At 55.2% G+C, this 19,381-nt stretch overlaps 2 protein-coding genes across 6 annotated transcripts in view; one reads left to right on the top strand and one right to left on the bottom strand.

The window, feature by feature from the left end:
- Positions 1-19,381, bottom strand: part of CACNA2D4 (calcium voltage-gated channel auxiliary subunit alpha2delta 4) — a gene marked incomplete at its 3' end in the record, with an annotated part of 105,701 nt that overhangs the window by 18,749 nt on the left and 67,571 nt on the right. The gene's annotated exons all lie outside the window — the stretch shown is intronic.
- On the top strand, positions 418-18,177 carry LRTM2 (leucine rich repeats and transmembrane domains 2). 5 transcript variants are annotated; one of them, XM_068661041.1, is made up of 5 exons: positions 418-1,260; positions 10,236-10,366; positions 11,732-11,894; positions 15,513-16,106; positions 17,476-18,177. In XM_068661041.1, the coding sequence occupies exons 3-5, from the start codon at positions 11,828-11,830 to the stop codon at positions 17,928-17,930; spliced, it is 1,116 nt and encodes a 371-aa protein (XP_068517142.1). In that variant the 5' UTR covers positions 418-1,260; positions 10,236-10,366; positions 11,732-11,827; the 3' UTR covers positions 17,931-18,177. The 5 variants fall into 5 exon arrangements, with proteins under 5 accessions (XP_068517142.1, XP_068517150.1, XP_068517134.1 ...); XM_068661033.1 differs by lacking the exon at positions 418-1,260 and adding an exon at positions 9,115-9,746; XM_068661049.1 differs by lacking the exon at positions 10,236-10,366.

Genomic DNA, 19,381 nt, shown 5'->3' with positions numbered 1-19,381 from the left:
GAAGTGGCTCGGCAAAGCAGTAATTCTTGCAAACGCTGGCTACCGAGGTCCTCAGCCAGCAGGAGAAAGGCAAGCGAGGGGTTTGAGTTCATCAGGGCAGGCTGCGGGATCCTGAAGGAGAGCGGGGACGCCTCACAGAGGCCGTGGCTTGCATTGGGGTCCCTCCTGCACCCCTTCACCAGCGGGCAGGGGATGCCCCTGCCACTGTGACACTGCGACGAGGCATTGTGGCTGAGCAGCACACCCAGGGGAGCGCAGCGCAGGTGTAAACGCTCCCCTCTCTCACCTGTTCCCCTCACTACCAATATTCCCTGCTCCCTGCCAGCATCCCTCAAGTTCTCCCTGAATCCCCAGGCCGGGATGTGCTCCATCCAAGCACGGAGGTGCTCCGGCAGCCGGGGCAGGGTGCCTGCAGCCCGCTGGGGTGAGGTCCCCGTGAGACGTGCCATGCCCATGAGGCAGGGATGGGAAGGGGGTCCCGCTCCAAACGCCCCACGCTTCCTCCCCTGCAGGGTTCCCCGTCCCTGTAGGACACGCGGCAGACACGGCGGCGCATCCCTTCGCCCGCCTTTCTCTCCGGGCTCATTGTGAGCAGCCATCACATCAGGAGGGAGGCGGGGAGGAGGCAGTCCGGCTCGGCTCGGCGGCTCCTCTCCAGCCTCAGCGCCTGGGAGCAATATCTGCCCGGCGAGGGGCTGGGGCAGCTCCCCCCTCCCCAGCACCTCCTCGCCCCCCTCGATCCCCTCGACCCCTCCGGTCAGCGGGAGAGGGAAGGGAGCAAGGGGGGGAGGAGGGAGATGGAGAGGCTGAAGGCAAGCGACCGCTGCTTCCCCAGGATGGGCTGAGGGAGATGAAGACCTCCCCGACCCCTTCCCCTGCCCGGTGGGGATCGGACCCTGCCCGCCTGGCGGGGTGATGCCTGGGCACCCTGGGTGCGCACCGCGGCTGTCACAGATGTCCCCCCAGCCACCGCTGCCCTGCGCTCAGCCGCTCCCGCCTCTCGCTCGCCTCCTCTCTCCCCCTATTTATTATTTACAGGGGATTACGGCCCCTGGCCCACGCCGCCCCCCGAGCACGCAGCTCCTGGGCCCCCTGCGTGGGCCGGCCGGCTGGCCAGCGAGCCAGCGGGCTCGTGCCAACTAGAGCCCTCCGAGAGCTCAGCTCGCCGGGGACTTGCTGCTGGATTTGGCTTTGGGATTGTACAGGGTTCGCTGGAAGAGCTGCCCGTCTCACAGGAGGCTCCGTCGCAGCCCGGGCACGGTAAGTAGCACCGTCTCCCCGCCGTGTTTCCACCCCAGTGAGAGCAGGGGGCTGCCCACTGGCAGTCAGCAGCCTCCCTGGGGAGGATTGCAAGGTCCTGAGTGCGAGGCCGAAGGGCAGTGGTCCTCCCGAGGCTGCCGGTACTGGTCCCAGTCCAGTTCCAGGGTGGGCAGCTGGAGGCAACTTCCCCCTGTTATGAATGGCACCGGCATCCCTCGCCGGGGCTCTGGCAGCTCGGGTGCAGCACACGCGATGTGCTGCGGTCAGCGGGTACCCGGCAGGTCCCTGTGAGCCCTGCTTTTTGTGTCCCCCCCCTTGGTGCTGTGGGTCCAGCACAGAGGGTGCTGCTCACCCGAACTGCGGTGGCTCGGCTGACTGTCATTTAGGTCTCAGCCGTCTCGGTAAGAGCAACCTGAAATGGAGAAGGGAATGGGGAGAAAACTGCACAGGTGACGGGTCCAGCGGTCAGAAAACAGGTGTTGGGGTGAGGGGGTGTGCATCCGTGTGCGTGTGCATGTGTGTGCATGTAGGTACAATTTCACAGCCCAGGCTCACAGACATCAGCACAGGACGCGAGGGGAAGGCTGCCCTATCACAAGCGGAGCCAAAAATAAGTCCCCACGCTGCTTCCAGAATCCCCGCAGGCTGAGCGTGTGATTTCTGAACTTTCGGGAGGAAGGGGGGGGAAATGCAGCACAGGGAAACTTCGCAGCCTTTCCCAGTGTTGCCACAGAGGGCAGATCTGCCTGGGAGAAAAGCGGGAGAGCTGCATCCATCCCAAAGGAGCTGACGTGGAGCCTCCTACAGATTTCGGCTGAGGCGGCGAGCATCTCCGCGAGCGTTAGGGTGTGTGTCTGTGCCTGCACACCACGCGTGCACGGACACGTGCACACATCCACCCCGCACGGGGCACCCTGCCCAGCTCATTGCTGCCACCGCATCTTGTCCCCCTGATCGAGGGGGACGTGTAAAATCAGCCCTGGGCCGGGCAGAGGGGATGCCTGGTGCTTGCTGCTCGCGGCTGAGGAGCCAGGCCCCAGGGCCACAAGGTGCAGCATCAGGTAGAGCCGAGGTGCCAAGCCCAGCGCATCCCTGCTGCATCGCTCTGTGTCCGTGCCTGATCCGCCAGTGAAGGATGGCGAGACACACGGAGACCTCGTTTTGACACGCTAGGAAGGGAGCACGGAGGGACTGGTCACGAAGCAGGGGCCGTTTCTAGCAGCGGTGAGGAGGGGGTGCCTTGCCGTGGTCACGCAGCGTTTCTCCTCTCAGCTTTGCCACTTGGGTCTGTTTCGGGGGGAGGCTCTTCCGCTGAGCGCTCGGGGCACACAACATTTGCAAGGGAATTTATTCCACATGAGCACAAGGCTGGAGGGAGTTGTCTCCCCGGCAGACAGCAGTGCTGCCTCTCTTGGTGCGGCTTGTCCTCTCGGAGGGATGATGGCAAACCTCGGCAGAGGGGCGGTTTGCAGGGAGGGAGGGGGGAAGCCCTCTTATGTAAGTCTTACACCGGATCAGAGCTTCACCCTTGCCTCCAGCCAAGCGAGTGCCACATGCTAGCAAGGTGTACTCACAGCTCGGGTGTCTCCATCCAGCTCCCTGCCCATCCTGTGGCTTTCCTAACCCTGACGCAGGGCTCTCGAAGCTCTCCAGAAGCAGAGCAGCCTGCTGGAGGCAGGAGTGCCACCCCAGCACGGCAAGGAGGGGAGATCCGGCAGCAGCACAGGGGCACGAAGGCAACTGGGTGGGTGCACCCAGAGAGAGGCAGAGGCCGGGTGTGAGCATGGGACAGCAGGGGAAAGGCTCGAGCCCACGGCAGGGTATTTCTGGGCAGGTCTTCGGAGCCTGTTGCGGATTTAAAAGAAGGCCCAAGCAGCTTCCCTCGCTTGCCATCTTTGGTTAGGAGCAGCTGCTCACAGTGCTTGACATCTGTCCCAGTGCCGGGTGGCTGGAGCAGGAATTCGGATGACCATACTGGGATGCTCCTGGCAGCACGACGCGAGGAGCTGGAGCCAGCACCCTGGGCTGCTTCTGTCCCTGCTGCAGGCTCTCCAGCACCAAAACACTTCGTGATGCATACCTGGGTCCTGCCGGGGCTTTGCTGGCTGACAAAAATGCTTTGTGTGGCTCCAATAGCAAGAAGCAGCATTTCTTTCCATATACCAGCTCAAACGCAGGCTGGATAGGCTGAAGGGCAAGTGGCTCCTTTTACCTGTGAAGTGTGGGTTTACATAAAATATGGGTTTATTCCCACTGCAAAAACCAGCACTTGAAAGTTAGGAAATGTCAGGATTCGGGGCAGGGCTGCAGCCCTGACTGGTTTGATCTCTCCTTCTTTTCACGGGGCTGATCATTCAGGGCCCGGCGGTGCTGGGGGGGTGCAGCAGGGGGGTGGTTATCTTTTTGGTGCCGAAGCGCGTGCCTCTTCTGTTTGTTTACCGCCTGTCATCCCAGCCCCGCGGGCAATACATCAGCGTGCAGCGTCTCGTGGTGCTCTGAAGACGCTTGCTGCTGTAGCTGCCTCCCAGATGATGGAGAATTTGTGCTGCTGCTGAGGCAAGAGGCTTGTTTGCCTCGCTGCGGAAGGGGAGAGAGGCTTCTCCCCTCGCCAGCCCGCGAAGGAGCAGCAGGTGCAGGACTCGAGCGCGGGGCCTCTTGGCTCTCCGTGCCACTAATTCCTTCAGAGCAGTACCAGTTTGCTGGCCGGGCTGCCAGCATTTTGGAAAGCAGCTGTGAGCACTCAGCAGTTCTGCAAAATGGCCCCTAGGGTCTCGTGCTGGGCACCCGCAAAATTAGGAATGTGCAGACCGTGGCCAGCTGCCAGCGCTGGGGTTCAGTATCTTGTGGTGACCATACAAAAATAGCCTTGTTTGTTACCACATCTTCATTGCTGGCCCTAGTATCACGCGTCGCTTGCTCTGAAGACATTGCCCAGGCTCAGCAGGCCCTGCAGCACGGGGCTGTGATGGGTGTGCTGGCCCAGCCGCGGCCGAGGATCCTGGCTGGGCTGTGAGAGCTGTCACCACATCTCGCCGAGCTGCGGGCAGTGTTCCCGGCTGGCGCACAGCCTAAGCGTGTCCCAGCGAGCCTCGGGCACCCCTGGAGCTGCGGGCAGCAAGCTGGATCCTGAGCAGATTGCAGGGACTTTGCAGGGATGCCCCTCGTGGGTGCTCAACTCACCTGGGGTGGCAGCAATCCTGCACCACCTTGGCTTCCCCACTGGGCACCATCTCAGCTCCCAGAGGGAAAAATAACAAGAGTCAAGCACCAGGAAGGGCAGTGCTCGGGGGCCTGACACATTTCGGCACAGAGTCTAGGAAAAAAGGCAAAAGCAGCACCTGAGTGACTGCAGACAGGAATGGCAGCAGGTCAATGGGCATGGGACACTTTGCATGCACGGTGGCTTGCAGAGCCTCACCTGACCGTAGGAACTGGGAAGCACGAGGAGAAAGGCCGATGTTTGGAGCACTTTGCTCCAAATAAGACTTAGCAGGTGTCTTGGCATCGATCTGGAAGACCTCTGATGTGGCACTTTGGCTGTACTGGGGGACAGATGCCTGTGTCTCCAAGGACACGGCTGTGAATGGAGAGCTACTTGCTAACGAAACTTGTATTTCCCTACCTGGCTGTTAAATTGACACACCTCCATTTGCTACTCAGAGCATGTAAATGCATCTCTCACCTCAGACAGGCTGATACCTTCCCTGTTATGGATCTGTTATGGACCCTTTGACCCTAATAAGAGATCCGAGGAGAGCTCTGGGTCATCTCGAGATTTCTGAACCCTTGGAGAACCCTTGGCAAACATGGGCCCATCCTTTCCTTCTTGAACACAAGCCAGAAAAAAAAAATCCATGCAAGAAAGAAATGAATTTTGGTTCCCGAGCACCACCCAACTGAGAAGTGTGAAAGGGATCTGCGTGTGGGGCGGGGAGGGAGATGAGCAGCTCCGAGCGGGGATTCTCCCACCGAGCCGCCTCCTCTCCTGCAGCCTGTCCCTGGGGCACGCCACCCACCCAGCACCCAGCCGCTGGGGAGGCTTGGCAGGAAGGGGGGGAGGCATTTTAAATGCCAGGGGGGTGAGGGATGCTCGTGGGGTGTAGGAGAGGGGCTGGGAGCCCAACTGTGCCTCCCTCTCATGTGCTGAGTCGGGAGTGGCCGCAGTCCTTCTGCCAAGGGCGGTGTGGAAGGATTAAGGGTCTGAGCTACCACTGGCCACGGGATTAACCCCTGTAGGAAATTAAAGTTGTAGAGAGGGCTCTTCGCAGCGCAGAGAAAAACTGGGATCTGGATTAGAACTGGCAGAGCTGGTGACAAGCCACCACCCACAGCCAACTGTTCCCGGCTGGATCAGAAAATGTTATCTCAGCCTTCATGCAGAACCCCCCCCCCCTCCACATCCCGCTTGGTTATCAATTTCTGCCAACAGCGTGAGAAGAACAAAAACATGGCTCTGTGGCAAAAAAAAAAAAAAAAAAAAAGAAAGAAAAAAGAAAGAAAAAAAAGAGGAGGAAACTGGGCAGCCAGCTCACGTGTCTCTCCTCTGAGCCCCCCTCCCACTCCCGCTTCCCTTCTCATCTGCCTCCGTGTTGCTGAAGGAAGCGGGCACGTGGTCTGTCGCATTCAGCAGTACTCAGAAGATGCTGGCACACACATGGCTGGATTTCTTCCTCTCAACTGCCCCCTCAGCTCTCCTCCTGCTGCTGCTCCGGGCCTCCTCCATATGCCGCGCTCTCGCTGTGCTGGGACTTTCCTGTCACTCTCGCCTTGGATCTCCCGGTCTCCCCACCTGCTTGCACAGCCTCCCAAGGAATCCCACTTCTCCGCAGCAGTCTGGGTCTTTCCCACCAGTGCTACCCCCTGGGATGCTCCCTGCTTGCTCAGAGGCTTCCAGGAGGATGGAAGCCCTTGGGATTTCCAGCCCCTCTGACCTTTCCCAGCCTTGTTATTGCACGTTGGCCAGGGAGACTTGGGATGCAAATAATGTTTCCAGGTTAAGGCATGGGATGAGGAATCAAGACACCTGGCTCCTCTCCCGATTTCGGTGCAGCCCAGACAGGCAGCTTTGGGGAAGCCCTGTCAAAACTCCTTTATTTTGTGTAGCTTTGCTAAGCCCGACACATTCCTGCAGGATAGGAGAGCATTCTCAGGCTCATGTGATTCCGTGCAGGCACCGCACTTGGCAGCTCAGAAAATCTCGAGCTGGGAACTGATGGGAGCCCACGATGAAGTATCAAGGGCTGGGCAGCTGATATTTCAGACAGCCAAATTCAGCAGTCATTTTTACTTCTAGCACAGTTTACCCCTACATGAAATGGGGATGAAGTTGACCTTTCTTGGCAGCATTTGGGGAGGGAGTGTTGTTGTTTTTTTTTTTAACACCAACCGCATTTGCATTTCAGAGGTGCCTACACATTGTCATTTCAAAGATCAGAAGCTTTTCGACCCCTTCACATCCCAGGGAATAGGGTGGGGTTTATTCACACCGAGTCAGGAATGCGGCAGCTTCCCTTGCAAGGCTGAGTGGGTTTTGCATGCTTTGTACTTACTTTACAGCTTTCTGTGTGAGGTGTTTTGCTTTGCTGTGATCGATCGCTGCAAGTCAGATGGCACCGTTTCTTGTGCAGCTGGGTTTCTGGTGCGAATTTACAATGTGCTTTCCATTGATTGTGACAGCGCAACGCTAATAAATCCCGAACACACGTGTTCGTAAATCAGCAAGCCTTGGAAGTGAAGCCCCCAGCTATTTAGCTTCCAGGCTCACTTGGGGCAGCGACACACGCTGGGCGTTTCTGCAGCGCTGCTGAGCCTGGTGCCACGTCTGGGTGCTTCTTTTGCAGTCCAGATAAACAACAAATGGGGAGCTGCTGCTGAGACAGGGAGGTTCAAGGTGAGCTCTCATGGTCAATAATTTGCTGGACTGACCTAGGTCTGTTGAGGGACCAAGAATGGGCACCTTGTCCACGCCATCTAAACCCTCGCGTGGTACTGCAGGAGAGTACAACTCCCCGCTAGGATTCATCAGCCAAGTTACAACTTCCAGTTGCTGTCATCAGATGACGTGGCTGATGCATCTCCCTGCCCTCTGTGTGCAGACTCTTGCCCTCCGAGCACTGATGGAAGAACAGACATACAACAACATGCTTTAAGCACTGGGCTCTGGGGTACCACCGTCCCCTTCCATGATGGGCGACGGCAATAAAACAGGAATCCTAAAAGCAACAAGAAAAGGGGGGAAAAAGGATAATCTTTAAATGTCCTCCATGCCCTCCCTTGCACTGGTGGTTTTCCGATAAAGGCTAGAGCAGTTCAGCACTGGAAAGGGACTTTACCAGCAGTCCTCAGGGAGAGCATGGGGGAGGGATGAACGTCTGCTTGTACTCGCTCATAATTTATCAGTGGCATCTGTTGCAGCCTGTTACCTACCCTTTCATAATATAGGTCACCCACATGCCCTGCCGGTGCTAGGCAGCCAGACTGTTAGAGTCTGATCCCCTAGCCGTGATCCAAGCGTTAGTGCACAGGACTGGGAGAGAGGATCAGGGCCAGAGGTTGCCGGCTGGCTGCTGACGGAGCCCTGCTTGTGGCTGCGGCTCATCCCAGGGACACGCTGGGACAGTCCAGCCATGGTAAAAGCCATTCGTAAAGCAGATGGAAAGCTTTGGATGGAAGGTGTCGCTGAATTTGGAAGCGTTACTAAAGCAGGATGTGGATGCAGGAAACAGAAACCCTCCCCACCCTCACAGCATGCTCCTTGGGACCCTACTTACAAAATATTAAAGCTTCAGAGTGATCCTGCAAACATTCCTGGAGTCTGGGCAGGGAGAAGGGACGAACACGGCGCTGATAGCTCCTGCTGTACCCTCCATGCCCTGGCAAGTGCTGTAGAGTCCTTACAACCTCCCCAGCATCCCCCCCAGTAAAGTTCCCTGCTTAAGCTAATTAGGGGAATCCTCGTTAGCGTCCTCTGGAAGTCTGACAGCAGGCCAAATGTCCAAGCGGCACTTCAGCTCAGTGTATTTTTGGCCACTGGAGCCAACGGCAAGAAATGGATGATTTCATTCTGCTGCTTTGAGCTGAGACTAAAAAAAGTTGTGTTTCACTCTCCTTTACCAAATGGCAAGAAGAAAAGGCCACCACCAGCCCCGCGGGGAACTCTGTTCATCTCTCCAGAATCAGGAAGAGAGAGTCAACTCCGAGCACGTGGAAGAAAGCTCTGGACTCCGTGTCCCACGGATCACAAGGCATTCAGCTGGGAAGTTGTTCCAGGGAGAAGAAACCACCCAGTAAGCCCAGAAGAAAGATTAACGCTGGGCTTGTAGAGCCCCGGGAGACTTCAGAGCATTTGGAGCTTCAGCCCTGTAGGTCAGCATTAAGCTCCAAACGCATCAGTCCCACACCAGTGCAGAACGGATGGTGTGGGGCCTCTCCTCTTGGGCTGGGGCACTCCTAGGTCTGGCAGAGCCCCCACTGCTGGCAATGTCCCCGGCTGTAAGGCTGAAAGCACCTGGAAAGCTTTGGGCCGTGGGCAGGTGCTGGCTGCCCAAGGACTGTGAGGTTCCCAGTGCTGCACTTGCATCTGGCTGGTGCTCTGCAGACCAGAAGGCATCTTCTGGACCACCTGACAACAGCTCATTAAGTCAGAATTCAAGACAAAGCAGAGAAAACCTTTACCAAAAAAATAAAAAAAAATAAAAAAATATATATATATATCAAAAATCCTCTCTGCCTCCTCACTCTCTCCTGGTTGCAGAATATTAACCACCAGGGGCACAGGTCCAACATGCTTATGGGCAATGCCTGCCTGACAGAAACTGGGCTCTTGGCAGTAACATTTCTATTTCAAGGTAAAAGTGCAGAAGCTCACCGGCCCTTTCAATTCAGCGTTCAGGAACCTCCACCTATTGCAGAGCTAGTGCCCTGCCTCCTGAGCATATGCTGTGCTTGGAGCAGCAGGCGGTTCTGTGCAAGACACGGATCTCCATAAATATGGGTCACAAAAGTCTGAAGTGTGTGCGCCAGCCCAACTCTGCGGCCGTGTTTGTGGCTGTAAGCTAGATTAGCGACTCTCTCTGCATATGCATCTGATGCTGCTTGCCTTTAAGCCTGAGCAACGTGTTCGAGTGCACAAAGGCGTGGATGCTATCTATGGGGCAGGGAGCGCTGTGTTTGTGCGACAGGCTTTTAAAATAATCCTGGGCTCATGGAGGCGCCTCCATCTTTGTGCATGTTGCAGCGCAGGAGCCGGCACGAAAGCCTGAACAGGTGTTAATCACTATGCACTGCAACAAATTCTAAACATAGGGAAAGGGCTTATTTATACACGGCTGTTCCTCCCACCCTGCACGCGGTGCTTGAGCCCTGCTTCGGAGGAAGAGGCGCAGGCGAGGTAGCGGGGATGAGCGCAGGAGCTGGACTCTGCCTGCCAGAGCAGAAGGGAGCAGGGGCACGAGCCCGGACTCCTTCAGCACCCTCCTCCTGCCTGGGTACGCGGGTGCTGCCCTCGGTCCCCCCGGGGCTGGCGTGGCAGAGCAGCAGCAAGCGGGGGGAAGACGCCAGCCCCAGGACCGAACGGGGGCCTGGGCTGAGTGAGGGGGGCTTGCAGAGGGAAGCGGTGTCACGAAGCACCCAAAGGAAGCTGTTTTTATATATTTATATATATATATATTTTTTTTTTCTCAAAAGCTTAGCCCCCCTGCTTGGAGCTCAGCCAGCTGATACAGATGGGGTGTTACAAAACAGAGCCAAAAGGCAAGAGCGCGAGGAACAGAGCTATCTATAACCCAGACAAAGTTAGATGGAGCGAAGGTGGGGACGAGGGAAAGACAGAGCGTGGCAGGCAGCCCCTGATGCTGAAAGCCAGGACGTGCTCGCTCGGCAGCAGGATTTGGAAGCGAGCGAGTCCCGCGCTCCAGCCGCCAGATAAAGGCTCTGTGGCTGTCAGCTTAACTCTGCCGTTTATTCCTGTGCTGTAGGGAGTTAAATAGAGCACACGGAAAGCCTGCTGCCGGCAGCCAAAGTCACGCAGGGAGAGGGGAGGAAGAGGCAGTAACCGTGCGCTGCCCGGGGAGCCGGGTGGAAGTGGCAGTGGGCAGAGCCCCTCCAGGTAAGTGCTCGCGGCTCCCCTTCGCCCTTGTTTTAGTAGCGGCAGCCGGAGAGAGGAGACTTCGGGTGGCGTTCAGGGCAGAGCCATCGGTACGGGGGAGGCTGGAAGCGAGCAGAAGCACTGGATGGGGACAGCTTTTTGTTGAGGTTTCTCCTTCAGCAGGGGCTGCAGGAAGGTGCCCGGCTCAGTTTGGGGAGCGGGGGGCTGCCGTGGGTGAGGGGTGGATTGATTTGGTGCCGCGAGAGGCATGCGTCTGTCTGGTGCACTGGCATTTGGGTAAAGGATCTAAGCAGCCTGGCAAGATGTCCTAGTCCAGGCGCCGAACCTGCTCATCTGTCTCACCGAGATGCTAATTTAAATACCTCCTGGTGGTTTACCAAATAAATCAGTCACAGGAGCCTGGGGGAGGGGAGCAGCTGGCACGTGTGTGGGGCGCGCATCCCGGTGGGAGTGCGGTGCCCATCTGAAATAATGGCTACGGATGCTGCCAGAGCCCCTCAGAGGGGATGGAGGATGGTTTGTCTCTGTGCCCTGGTTGAAACGTGTCCATGCAGCTGCTGCTGCGAGGGTGGGTGGCATGGCAGAGTGCCCGTGGGTCAGCAGGGTCTGTGGTGTTTCCCCTTTTCCTGCCCGCCTCTATCCAAAAGGGAAGCGGGAGGGTAGGAGGGACCTGTTGTCAGTCACTTATTGTCAGGGGAGAGTTTATGGTCTTTGGGTTTCTAATTAGACTGAGCATTTTTCCTTCTTCTAATTAAGCTGTGATTCCTCTCTTCTCAACACTCCCACTCAGTCTCCCCCGCCCCAGGTCCTCCCTTCTCCTCGGAGGCTCGCTCGCTCCTCAGCTCCCGCGGTTGCTGCAGCATGAGATCCCCCAGCTGAAGCTGTGCTCTGCTCAGCCCCGCTCTAGGCACCACATCCATTTCACCTTGAAATGGAGAGGAAGCGCTGGTGGGAGATGCTGGGGAGGAGGGAGGGGGAGAAGCGGCTTGGCAGCCACCAGCGACCAGACCTTGTGAGCCCGAGTGTGCGTCAGGGCACGGGGTGCACAGGTGGCAGCGAGCAGGGTCCCCTCAGCCATTCATCAGGCTGACCTTGAGCATCAGGCTGGCAGAGGCTGCTCAAGCACAGGCTTGTCTCTTCACGGATGAGAATGAGGCCTCATGTCTGTGCCGTGAGGGTAAAAGTGAATTCGTGTTGTGCCTTCATCGTGCTGCGCCTCCTCATCCCCCAGCTCTGCTCCCAAAGCGGGGTTAGGCCTCAAAGGCAAAGCTAGCTGGGGAGGGGAAAGGAGAGCGCCGAGCCCAGCCCTGGATCCTGTGGGCAGGGAGCTGAATCCCACCCCTTCTGCTCTGCTCTCCCCTCCAGGAGCAGGCAGGCAGGCTACGAGGTCGACTCCTCCGCTCCGTGGGGCCGTGCGCCAGGCTGGCTGGTGGATGTGAAGCCACGCTGGAGAAGACAACCATGCTGCCTGCGAGTGCCGGCCAGCGGTGGAGGAGCAGGTTCCTCATGAGGTGGCAGGAGGCTTGCCGTAAGTAACGTCTACTGGGGTGCTCAGTGCGACGATCCTCTTTGTCAGGGGAGTGGAGAGAAAATAGGTCGCGCCAGGGTTAAGAACAGGGGAGAGGGACAGCTAAGAATGGAGATGTTTGAACTAATTCCTGATTCCTTTAGAGGCCAGGCTAGCTGGGAGGGAGAGCGAGGCTTTAAAGCTGAAGATGGGCTTAAAGTGGGACAGTGAGTGATGATTGCTGCTGAATTCCAGTGGGCCTGACAGGTGAGAAACAGTGAGACAGATACCACCGCACACGGATCTACCCCGAGCGCTTCGCGGATCGGCATCGTGTGAGCTGCAGCCTCCTCTCCGTGCTGGGGCTGTGCACGTAGGCTGCTGAGCCAGGCTCCCAGCTCTCCGTGGCAGGAGAAGTCATGCCAGATTTCAGAAGGCAAATACGGGATGCAAATGCGGAATTCTCCTACTAGGCGCTGCCACTTGTCGTGAAAATCAAAGAGCAAATTAAGAAGAGACGCTTCAAATTAAATGGTAAACCCTCGGCCTCTGCAGCTTCCCAGTGGACCGGGGCATCTGCTACAGCATTCTGAGCGCAGAGCAGAACTGCTGGGGTGATGAGGGCCTTCGGGGGATGTACCGAGCTTCTGAGAAGCACCTGGGGACTACTGCAGAGGAAAGGGAGCACTTGGAGAGTGCACATCACTACTGCATGCCCAGGCAGCTGGGCAGGCCTGTGGTTTCTCCCTTTCCTGCAATCCCATCAAATTTGGGGCTGCCGCTGTAAGAAGCCAGGGGAATTATTTCCTTCTCCAGAAAACAGGCATTGCTGTAATCCATCCTCACAGCCTGGGCTGCTGTATGAATTATTTACAGCGAATGCTACTGAGTCCTGCCTTAATCTGATATTCCTGGATCAGCTTTCTGCCACCTACCAGAGTCACCAAACACCACACAAAGTAACTTCATCTTCTCCTAACACAAAAACAGACACTACTCATCCTTCTGCAGGGCTGGAAGAGAGCTTCAAGTTCTGCCTATTGCTTCCAAATCTCCCTTGGAAAGCTGAATCCTCACCGGTGTGATGAATTTCTTGGCCTCAGCTCACGTTCTAGAGGATGCATCTCTCACAGGGACCTAAAACAAAATCAAACTTTCCCCTCTCTGTGATTTCAGCACAATGTTTTCAAGAGCACAGCGCAGTATATGGGTAACGAGATGTTTTTGGCACATCCTCGATGGCTGCAGAAACTTGGCCTAAGTCCAGTTCCTGAAGATAACCACGGCCAGGTGCCTGAGACTTTGTTCCTGACCACCACTGGTGGCACCCCGCAGCCACGCAGCCGGGGGCCGGTGGCAGGCAGGTATTTTGAGAGATAAGCCCCGAACAGAACGCCACCTGGATCGCTTTACACAGCCTGCCCTTGCCTCTCTCAGTATACAAAGAAGCTCAGTGTTATCTCACCATCGCAGCTGTCAATCTATTATTAATGCTGTACTTTTGTTAAGCATCCAGGAAAAGATGGGGTCACTCGAGTGACTCATGTCTTTCCCTCCCCTCCCCACTCCAGCTCTCATTCTTTTCATTCTTTTCCTGCAACAAGAGAGCGCTGTGTGCTGAATGGGATGAAATATCGCCCAGCCAGCCAGTACCTGCACTGCACAGGCTATCAGCTGCTTTCATGGCAATCTTTGCTGCTAACCCCAACCTCTGCATGACAAGAAAGCACAGAGGTGCCCAGGATGGGGATCTCTCTTATATTGCACTATAAAGATCTATAATTATCATTAAAAGAGCAGATTGGCATGGCCTGGGCTGATGTACACCTGAGATCTCAATTGTAGGGCAGAAAAAAACTCTTGAAGGAACTGTGAAAGATGGATGAAAAGAGAAAAAAAAAGCAGAGACATTCTCTCTGAACACTTCTGCCTTGGCCCTTAATAAAGTCACATAGCTTAGGGTCCAAACCGTGTAGTTCTCCTTAGGCTACCAGTCCAAAAATCTGCCAATTCTCACAAGGATCACTGGGAACACAAAAGGAACTGACACGGGATGACAGGACTTGAGGCAGACTCAACTCCAGAGACAGTGGCATGAGGGAAGAGAGAAGAACCACGACTAACCCAGAGCTTTTCCACAGCACGGGTCTCCAGCAGCTCTCTCTCCTACAAGTCTTTTCAGAATTCTCCTTGGGTCAAGAAATGGCACACCTGTTTGCTGGTTATTGGGGAAAAAAAAGGCAGGAATGCAGCAGGGCAGAGGAATCTAATTTCCAGTCCAAGAAAGAACAGCAAGACAATAAATGCATTCATTTTAGCCACCGTTCTCCCCTAAAGATTACCAAGACCAAGTGCCTGCCTTCTCTGAAGAGGAGTGATGGGGCGTGAAGCAGAGACAAGCCTACTTCAGTTTTAGTCAAGTATTCAAACTCGTCATCTTCAAAAGCACAAGGGAGCTGAATTTGCTTCCCACATGGAAGCAATTAATCTCAATTCCACAAAAGGAATTAGGATGAAGGATGCAAATGTTTTACATCGTCTGCTTCAACAGAACTCCCACTCCTCTAATGACAGGAGGCACAGAGCTTGCTTTCTTCTTGCTGATGCTTCCTTGTCACAGAAAGGGAAGTTTTAAAAGCTGCTGGCTCCCAAGGAGGGTTGACAATTAGAGCCCTGACACTACTCACGGGACCCGAACCCATGTCTGGAACAGTGATCCAAAAACTGCTGTCTTGTGAAGTTCCAACCTTACGTTTGAGGCTTTGTAGGAGAAAGAGGACGCATGCTAACCCCTTTCCAAACACCCCTTTCCTCAACTACCAGCCTGCAATGTTTTCATCATTTCTCCCTCGCTATGGGTAATTTTGGGCAGGGGAGATGCTTGTGGGGCTCCTGCTGTGGGACTCAGAAACTACTTTGAGAGCAATGGCAAGTACGAAGTGTTTGGTGGCTTAGGGTCTCATGGTTACTTCCTAATAGCTTTCCTGGTCGTACCTTTGTAATGTAATCTAATTCATATAAAAGTCTTTTGCCACAAGACCCACATAAGATGTTGTGGATATGAAGAGCAAATGATTTAGCGGCTAACTTAGACTTGAGCTTGCCATCACAAAGATTGTGATCCAAACCACAGGATTAAAACTGAGGTGTTGGTTGCTTAATTTTGATTTTTCTTAAAAGTTTTTCATTCATGTTTATTCCTCAAAAAAAAGAGCTTCTTAAACACATCCTAGTGACTTGTCTCTCGACTCCGACTTTTTAGAAGTAGCTGTCCTTTATCAGAGGTGACATCTCCCACTGCTCTCTGCTCCATCCTCTCCTAACAGGATCCAGCGCTCCAGCTCTGGCAGCAAAGTCATCTGGGATGCGCTGTCCTTACCTCTGTGTGAAACTAGGAGGATATTTATTTACTTGCTCAAAAAAAAAGGCTCGCAGGAAACTCGTGCTGCCGGGGTGCAGGCCAGCCATAAAAGATCTGTCTGTGAGGAAGCTTATTTCCCTCGGGGCACTGTGGCGAGGAGTCCTGCTGGGGGGGTCATGCTGTAGCCCCAGCTGTGTGCAGAGAGGCGATGGGTGAGGATGGGGAAGCAGTGCTCTAACACGTGCGCTCTCTCTCCCTCTCCCCTGCTTTTCACCTAGCAGTGCTCGGCTGCTGGCTGTCGCTGTGTGCTGCAGAGTCCTTCTTTGCCTGCCCTTCCTCCTGCAAGTGCAACAGCGGCAACCTGGAAGTGGACTGTAGCGGCTTGGGCCTCTCCTCCATCCCCTCAGACATCCCCACGAACACCAGGACCTTCCTCTTTCTCAACAACAAACTCAGCATCCTGCCGGGCCCGGTGTTTTCCAACCTCTCTGCCCTGCAGAGGCTGGACCTATCCAACAACTTCTTGGACCAGCTCCCTCAGAACATCTTCAGCGACCTGGGGAACCTGACGGAGCTGCAGCTGAGGAACAACAGCATCCGGGCCTTGGACAAGGACCTGCTCCAGCACACGGCCCTGCTGCGCCAGCTGGATCTCTCCATCAATGGCCTGGCCCAGATACCCTCGGGCCTCTTCGACGAGCTGCCCGCTCTCCGCTCCCTCTCCCTCAGGTCCAACCGCCTGCAGAGCCTGGACAGGGTGACCTTCGAGCCGCTGACCAGCCTGCAGCAGCTCCAAGTCGGGGACAACCCCTGGGAGTGCGACTGCAACCTGCGAGACTTCAAGCACTGGATGGAGTGGTTCTCCTACCGAGGTAGGTGCTCGCGCAGCGGGAGATGCTCGCGGGAAGGGAAGAAGCACGGGCCGGCAGATCAGGCTGACCTGAACTGCAGATCCTAGCAGACTGGCTGTAAAATCCTTAAAACAAGCATATTTGGACAGGTTTGTGTTTCCAGCTTTCCCCCGAAGGCTAGGAGGGTACCCACCATCAGGAATCCTGCCGGACTGACACGGTTTCAGGAGCCGCGACTCCAAGCAAAGTGGCACAGTTTGCAGGAATGACGATCGAAGGCCTGACCGTCTGTCACTGCACCCATGAGTAGGGAAGGGTCTCAAATCATGTGGAGGGCAGCAGTCAGCTGTCACATCCCTGCTGATCACAGCCATGCTGAAAAGAGATTATCTGCGCCTATGGCTAGGCTGCAGTCTGAAATATGCATGTGTGAGAGCAGAAGCAAACAAGGATACGAGTGCCACTTTCCTCTTCTTTTTCTTTTTTTGACTCTCATATCACACAACCCATTAAAAACATAGAGTTAATTTTTTTTTTCCCTTTCAAAAGAAATTGCCCAAACTCACCCAAGCATTTGTTTCAACATCTGTCACTGTTTCCACTGGGGGAGGGTGGGTTAGTTGTTAGAAGATGGTGCTGTGTGTCCGCTGTTATTTTGAGAAGACGGAGCTCGGTCCTACCTTTTTGCTTTAATTTCTCCTTTTCTAAAATGATTCTGCTGACACTTATGTAATTCAGCAAACAGCATTAGGCTGACTTAATAGATGGTTTCAGAGAGATTTCATGTATTGGTCTGGAAGATGTCTACACAGGTATCGTGAGCCATGAGCCGTACTCTAAAGTCCCACCTAGGTAGATGCATCCCGGAAAGCTGCCATGGTTCAAGCCATTCCAGCAATGGAGTACTAAGGCATGCAAAATGTCTCTAAATGAGGCAAAACGATCATTTTAAAGGGTACCTCATGTGCTCTTTCTGTCTGGTGCATGGAGGTGCAGCCATTCCTCCCTCCCTCCACCTTTCACAAGCACTGTGGACCTGGCAACAGACGGAGGTCTGCAGCACTCCTTAACTTCAGCCTTAGCCCTGAACTCTAGAAACATCCTGTGCTAGGTCATGGCTGCCTTTTGGGGTAGGGAGGAGCTCTTTGACTACTCTTTTTGTGATGCATTCACACATCAGGCACTGGATTTATGGCTCCAAGGCTATAACAAAGCAGTTCCCCACTTGAGAATTGCAATGCTGCTGTGCCTGTCAGGCAAATCCCGGCCAGGTGCGAATGGAGTCAGAGGAACTTATCTCACCTGAGGCTCTAGCTCTGTTTGTTGGTTTTAAATGCTTTACTGCATCAGGATGAAGCTTGGTTCACTCCTGTTCTCTCTGTTGGGACAGGTGGGAAAATCGACCAGCTGGCATGTACCCTGCCCAAGGAGCTGAAAGGGAAGGATATGCGAATGGTGCCCATGGAGATGTTTAACTACTGCTCACAGCTGGATGACGAGAACAGCTCTACCGTGCTGGACAATACTGGCCCACCCTGCACAAAAGGCAGCCCGACTCCTTCCAAATCGAAATCGGGCCCAGAAGCAGAGGTGGAGCCCAGTGTGGGGTGCCCTCAGAAGCAGCGGTACAGGCCTGTGAGCGTGCGCCGGGCTATTGGCACTGTGATCATCGCAGGGGTGGTTTGCGGCATTGTTTGCATCATGATGGTGGTGGCGGCTGCTTACGGCTGCATCTACGCCTCCCTCATGGCCAAGTATCACCGGGAGCTGAAGAAGAGGCAGCCACTGATGGGTGACACAGAGGGGGAACACGAAGAGCAAAAACAAATCTCTTCCGTGGCGTGAAACTCTTCTAGGAAGGAAGGGACAGCGATGAACAAAGGTACCGGAGAGCAGTCGAGCATGGGGTCCTCCCAAAATACATCTTCCCAGACAAAAAGACAGACTGTGCTATTGCTCCACTCACCCAAGCAGTGCAACATGCTTCTGGGGGGTCAGGGCACCTGACTCTAATCTCTGTTCCTCTGCCCCAGGCCCATTTTGTGCCCTTTCACCCTTGGGCCCAGACAAATAAAGTAGAGTCAGACCTCGAGTGCTTGCTGTGCCTCATGCTCTCGCACAGAGCTTCCCTCACATGCCTGCTGTGGAGGCAGCTGGCACCTCCTGGGAACCTGTGTCATCCTCTCAGCTTCAGTCGTGAGCTGTCCTCTGTCCTGTCAAGAGCTGGCTGCAAACAGAGGGAGCAACTCTGTGAAAGCTTGCGTGAGGAGCAGGACACCCAAAGTGTCCGTGCCTCATCGTTTAGGGTAACTGCTGCTGTGTGATGGTAACTTGCTGCCCACAGTACGGCTAAGAGCGCATCAGAAGGGAGGGAAGGTCCCTTGGGGGTGATAACAGGCAGAGGGAGATTGTCCTTGGCTCTTTTAAAGGTGGAGATACCACTAACATGCTGCCGGAGAGCACAGTGTCCCTCTTGTTGCTCCTGGCCAACTCCAAATCTGCCAGCAGCCACATCATCCATTCCAGGTGCAGGGACACAGAGCCATCCTCCTGTACACGCTTCCTGACTCGTTCTGATCCTAATGCACACGCACAGCCTCAGCTCCACCTCATTTGTGCGTGCAGAGCCACATGTGCACACGCTGATCTGCCCCGTGCATGCAGCCACGAACACATTTAGCCACCGTACCTTACTCTTAGCATAACGCTGCGCAGGACCTTCTGCTTCGGATAAAACCCATGAACTCTGCCACTGAGGAGCTACCACAGAACATCTCACCATAGTGCAGAGCCAGTGGAAACGGGCAGGAGAGGACAGGGAGAGGCAGAGTTATTAAGGTCAGAGCATGAGTCAGTGGAAATGACTACACAGCATGAAAAAAAACGGCATTTTTGTTATCTTTTGTATGTTTTCTGCGATAAAAAGAGAAGGTAAAGATAGGAAGCCTCCATTCGGAAACGTTTGATAGGCACAGCAGATGTAGGCCATCAGGAAAGACACAGAGGAGAACGTGGCTCACCAGCCTAGCTGGTGAGAGCGCTGCTGAGGGGTCGTGTGGGCGCAGGGGGAGGTGGCAGGAGAAGAAGAAACGCAGCCTGAGAGCCAGCATTGCTGGTGACTTCATTGGGGTGACTTCTGTAGGGTCCTGAAGTGAAGGCTGAAACCTGGGCCACAGCGTGGCACTGGTGAGAGAGCCCACGATGGGGCTGAGGTGGCATGCAGCACAGCCCCCAGATGCTCACCTCACCACCGCCGTGCTCACCACCACCCACAGCTGCACGAGCGTGCCCATGCA

The sequence above is a fragment of the Anas acuta genome, chromosome 1 (assembly GCF_963932015.1).
Source record: "Anas acuta chromosome 1, bAnaAcu1.1, whole genome shotgun sequence".
NCBI classification, from domain to species: domain Eukaryota; kingdom Metazoa; phylum Chordata; class Aves; order Anseriformes; family Anatidae; genus Anas; species Anas acuta.
This window is presented reverse-complemented; position numbering and strand designations above follow the sequence as displayed.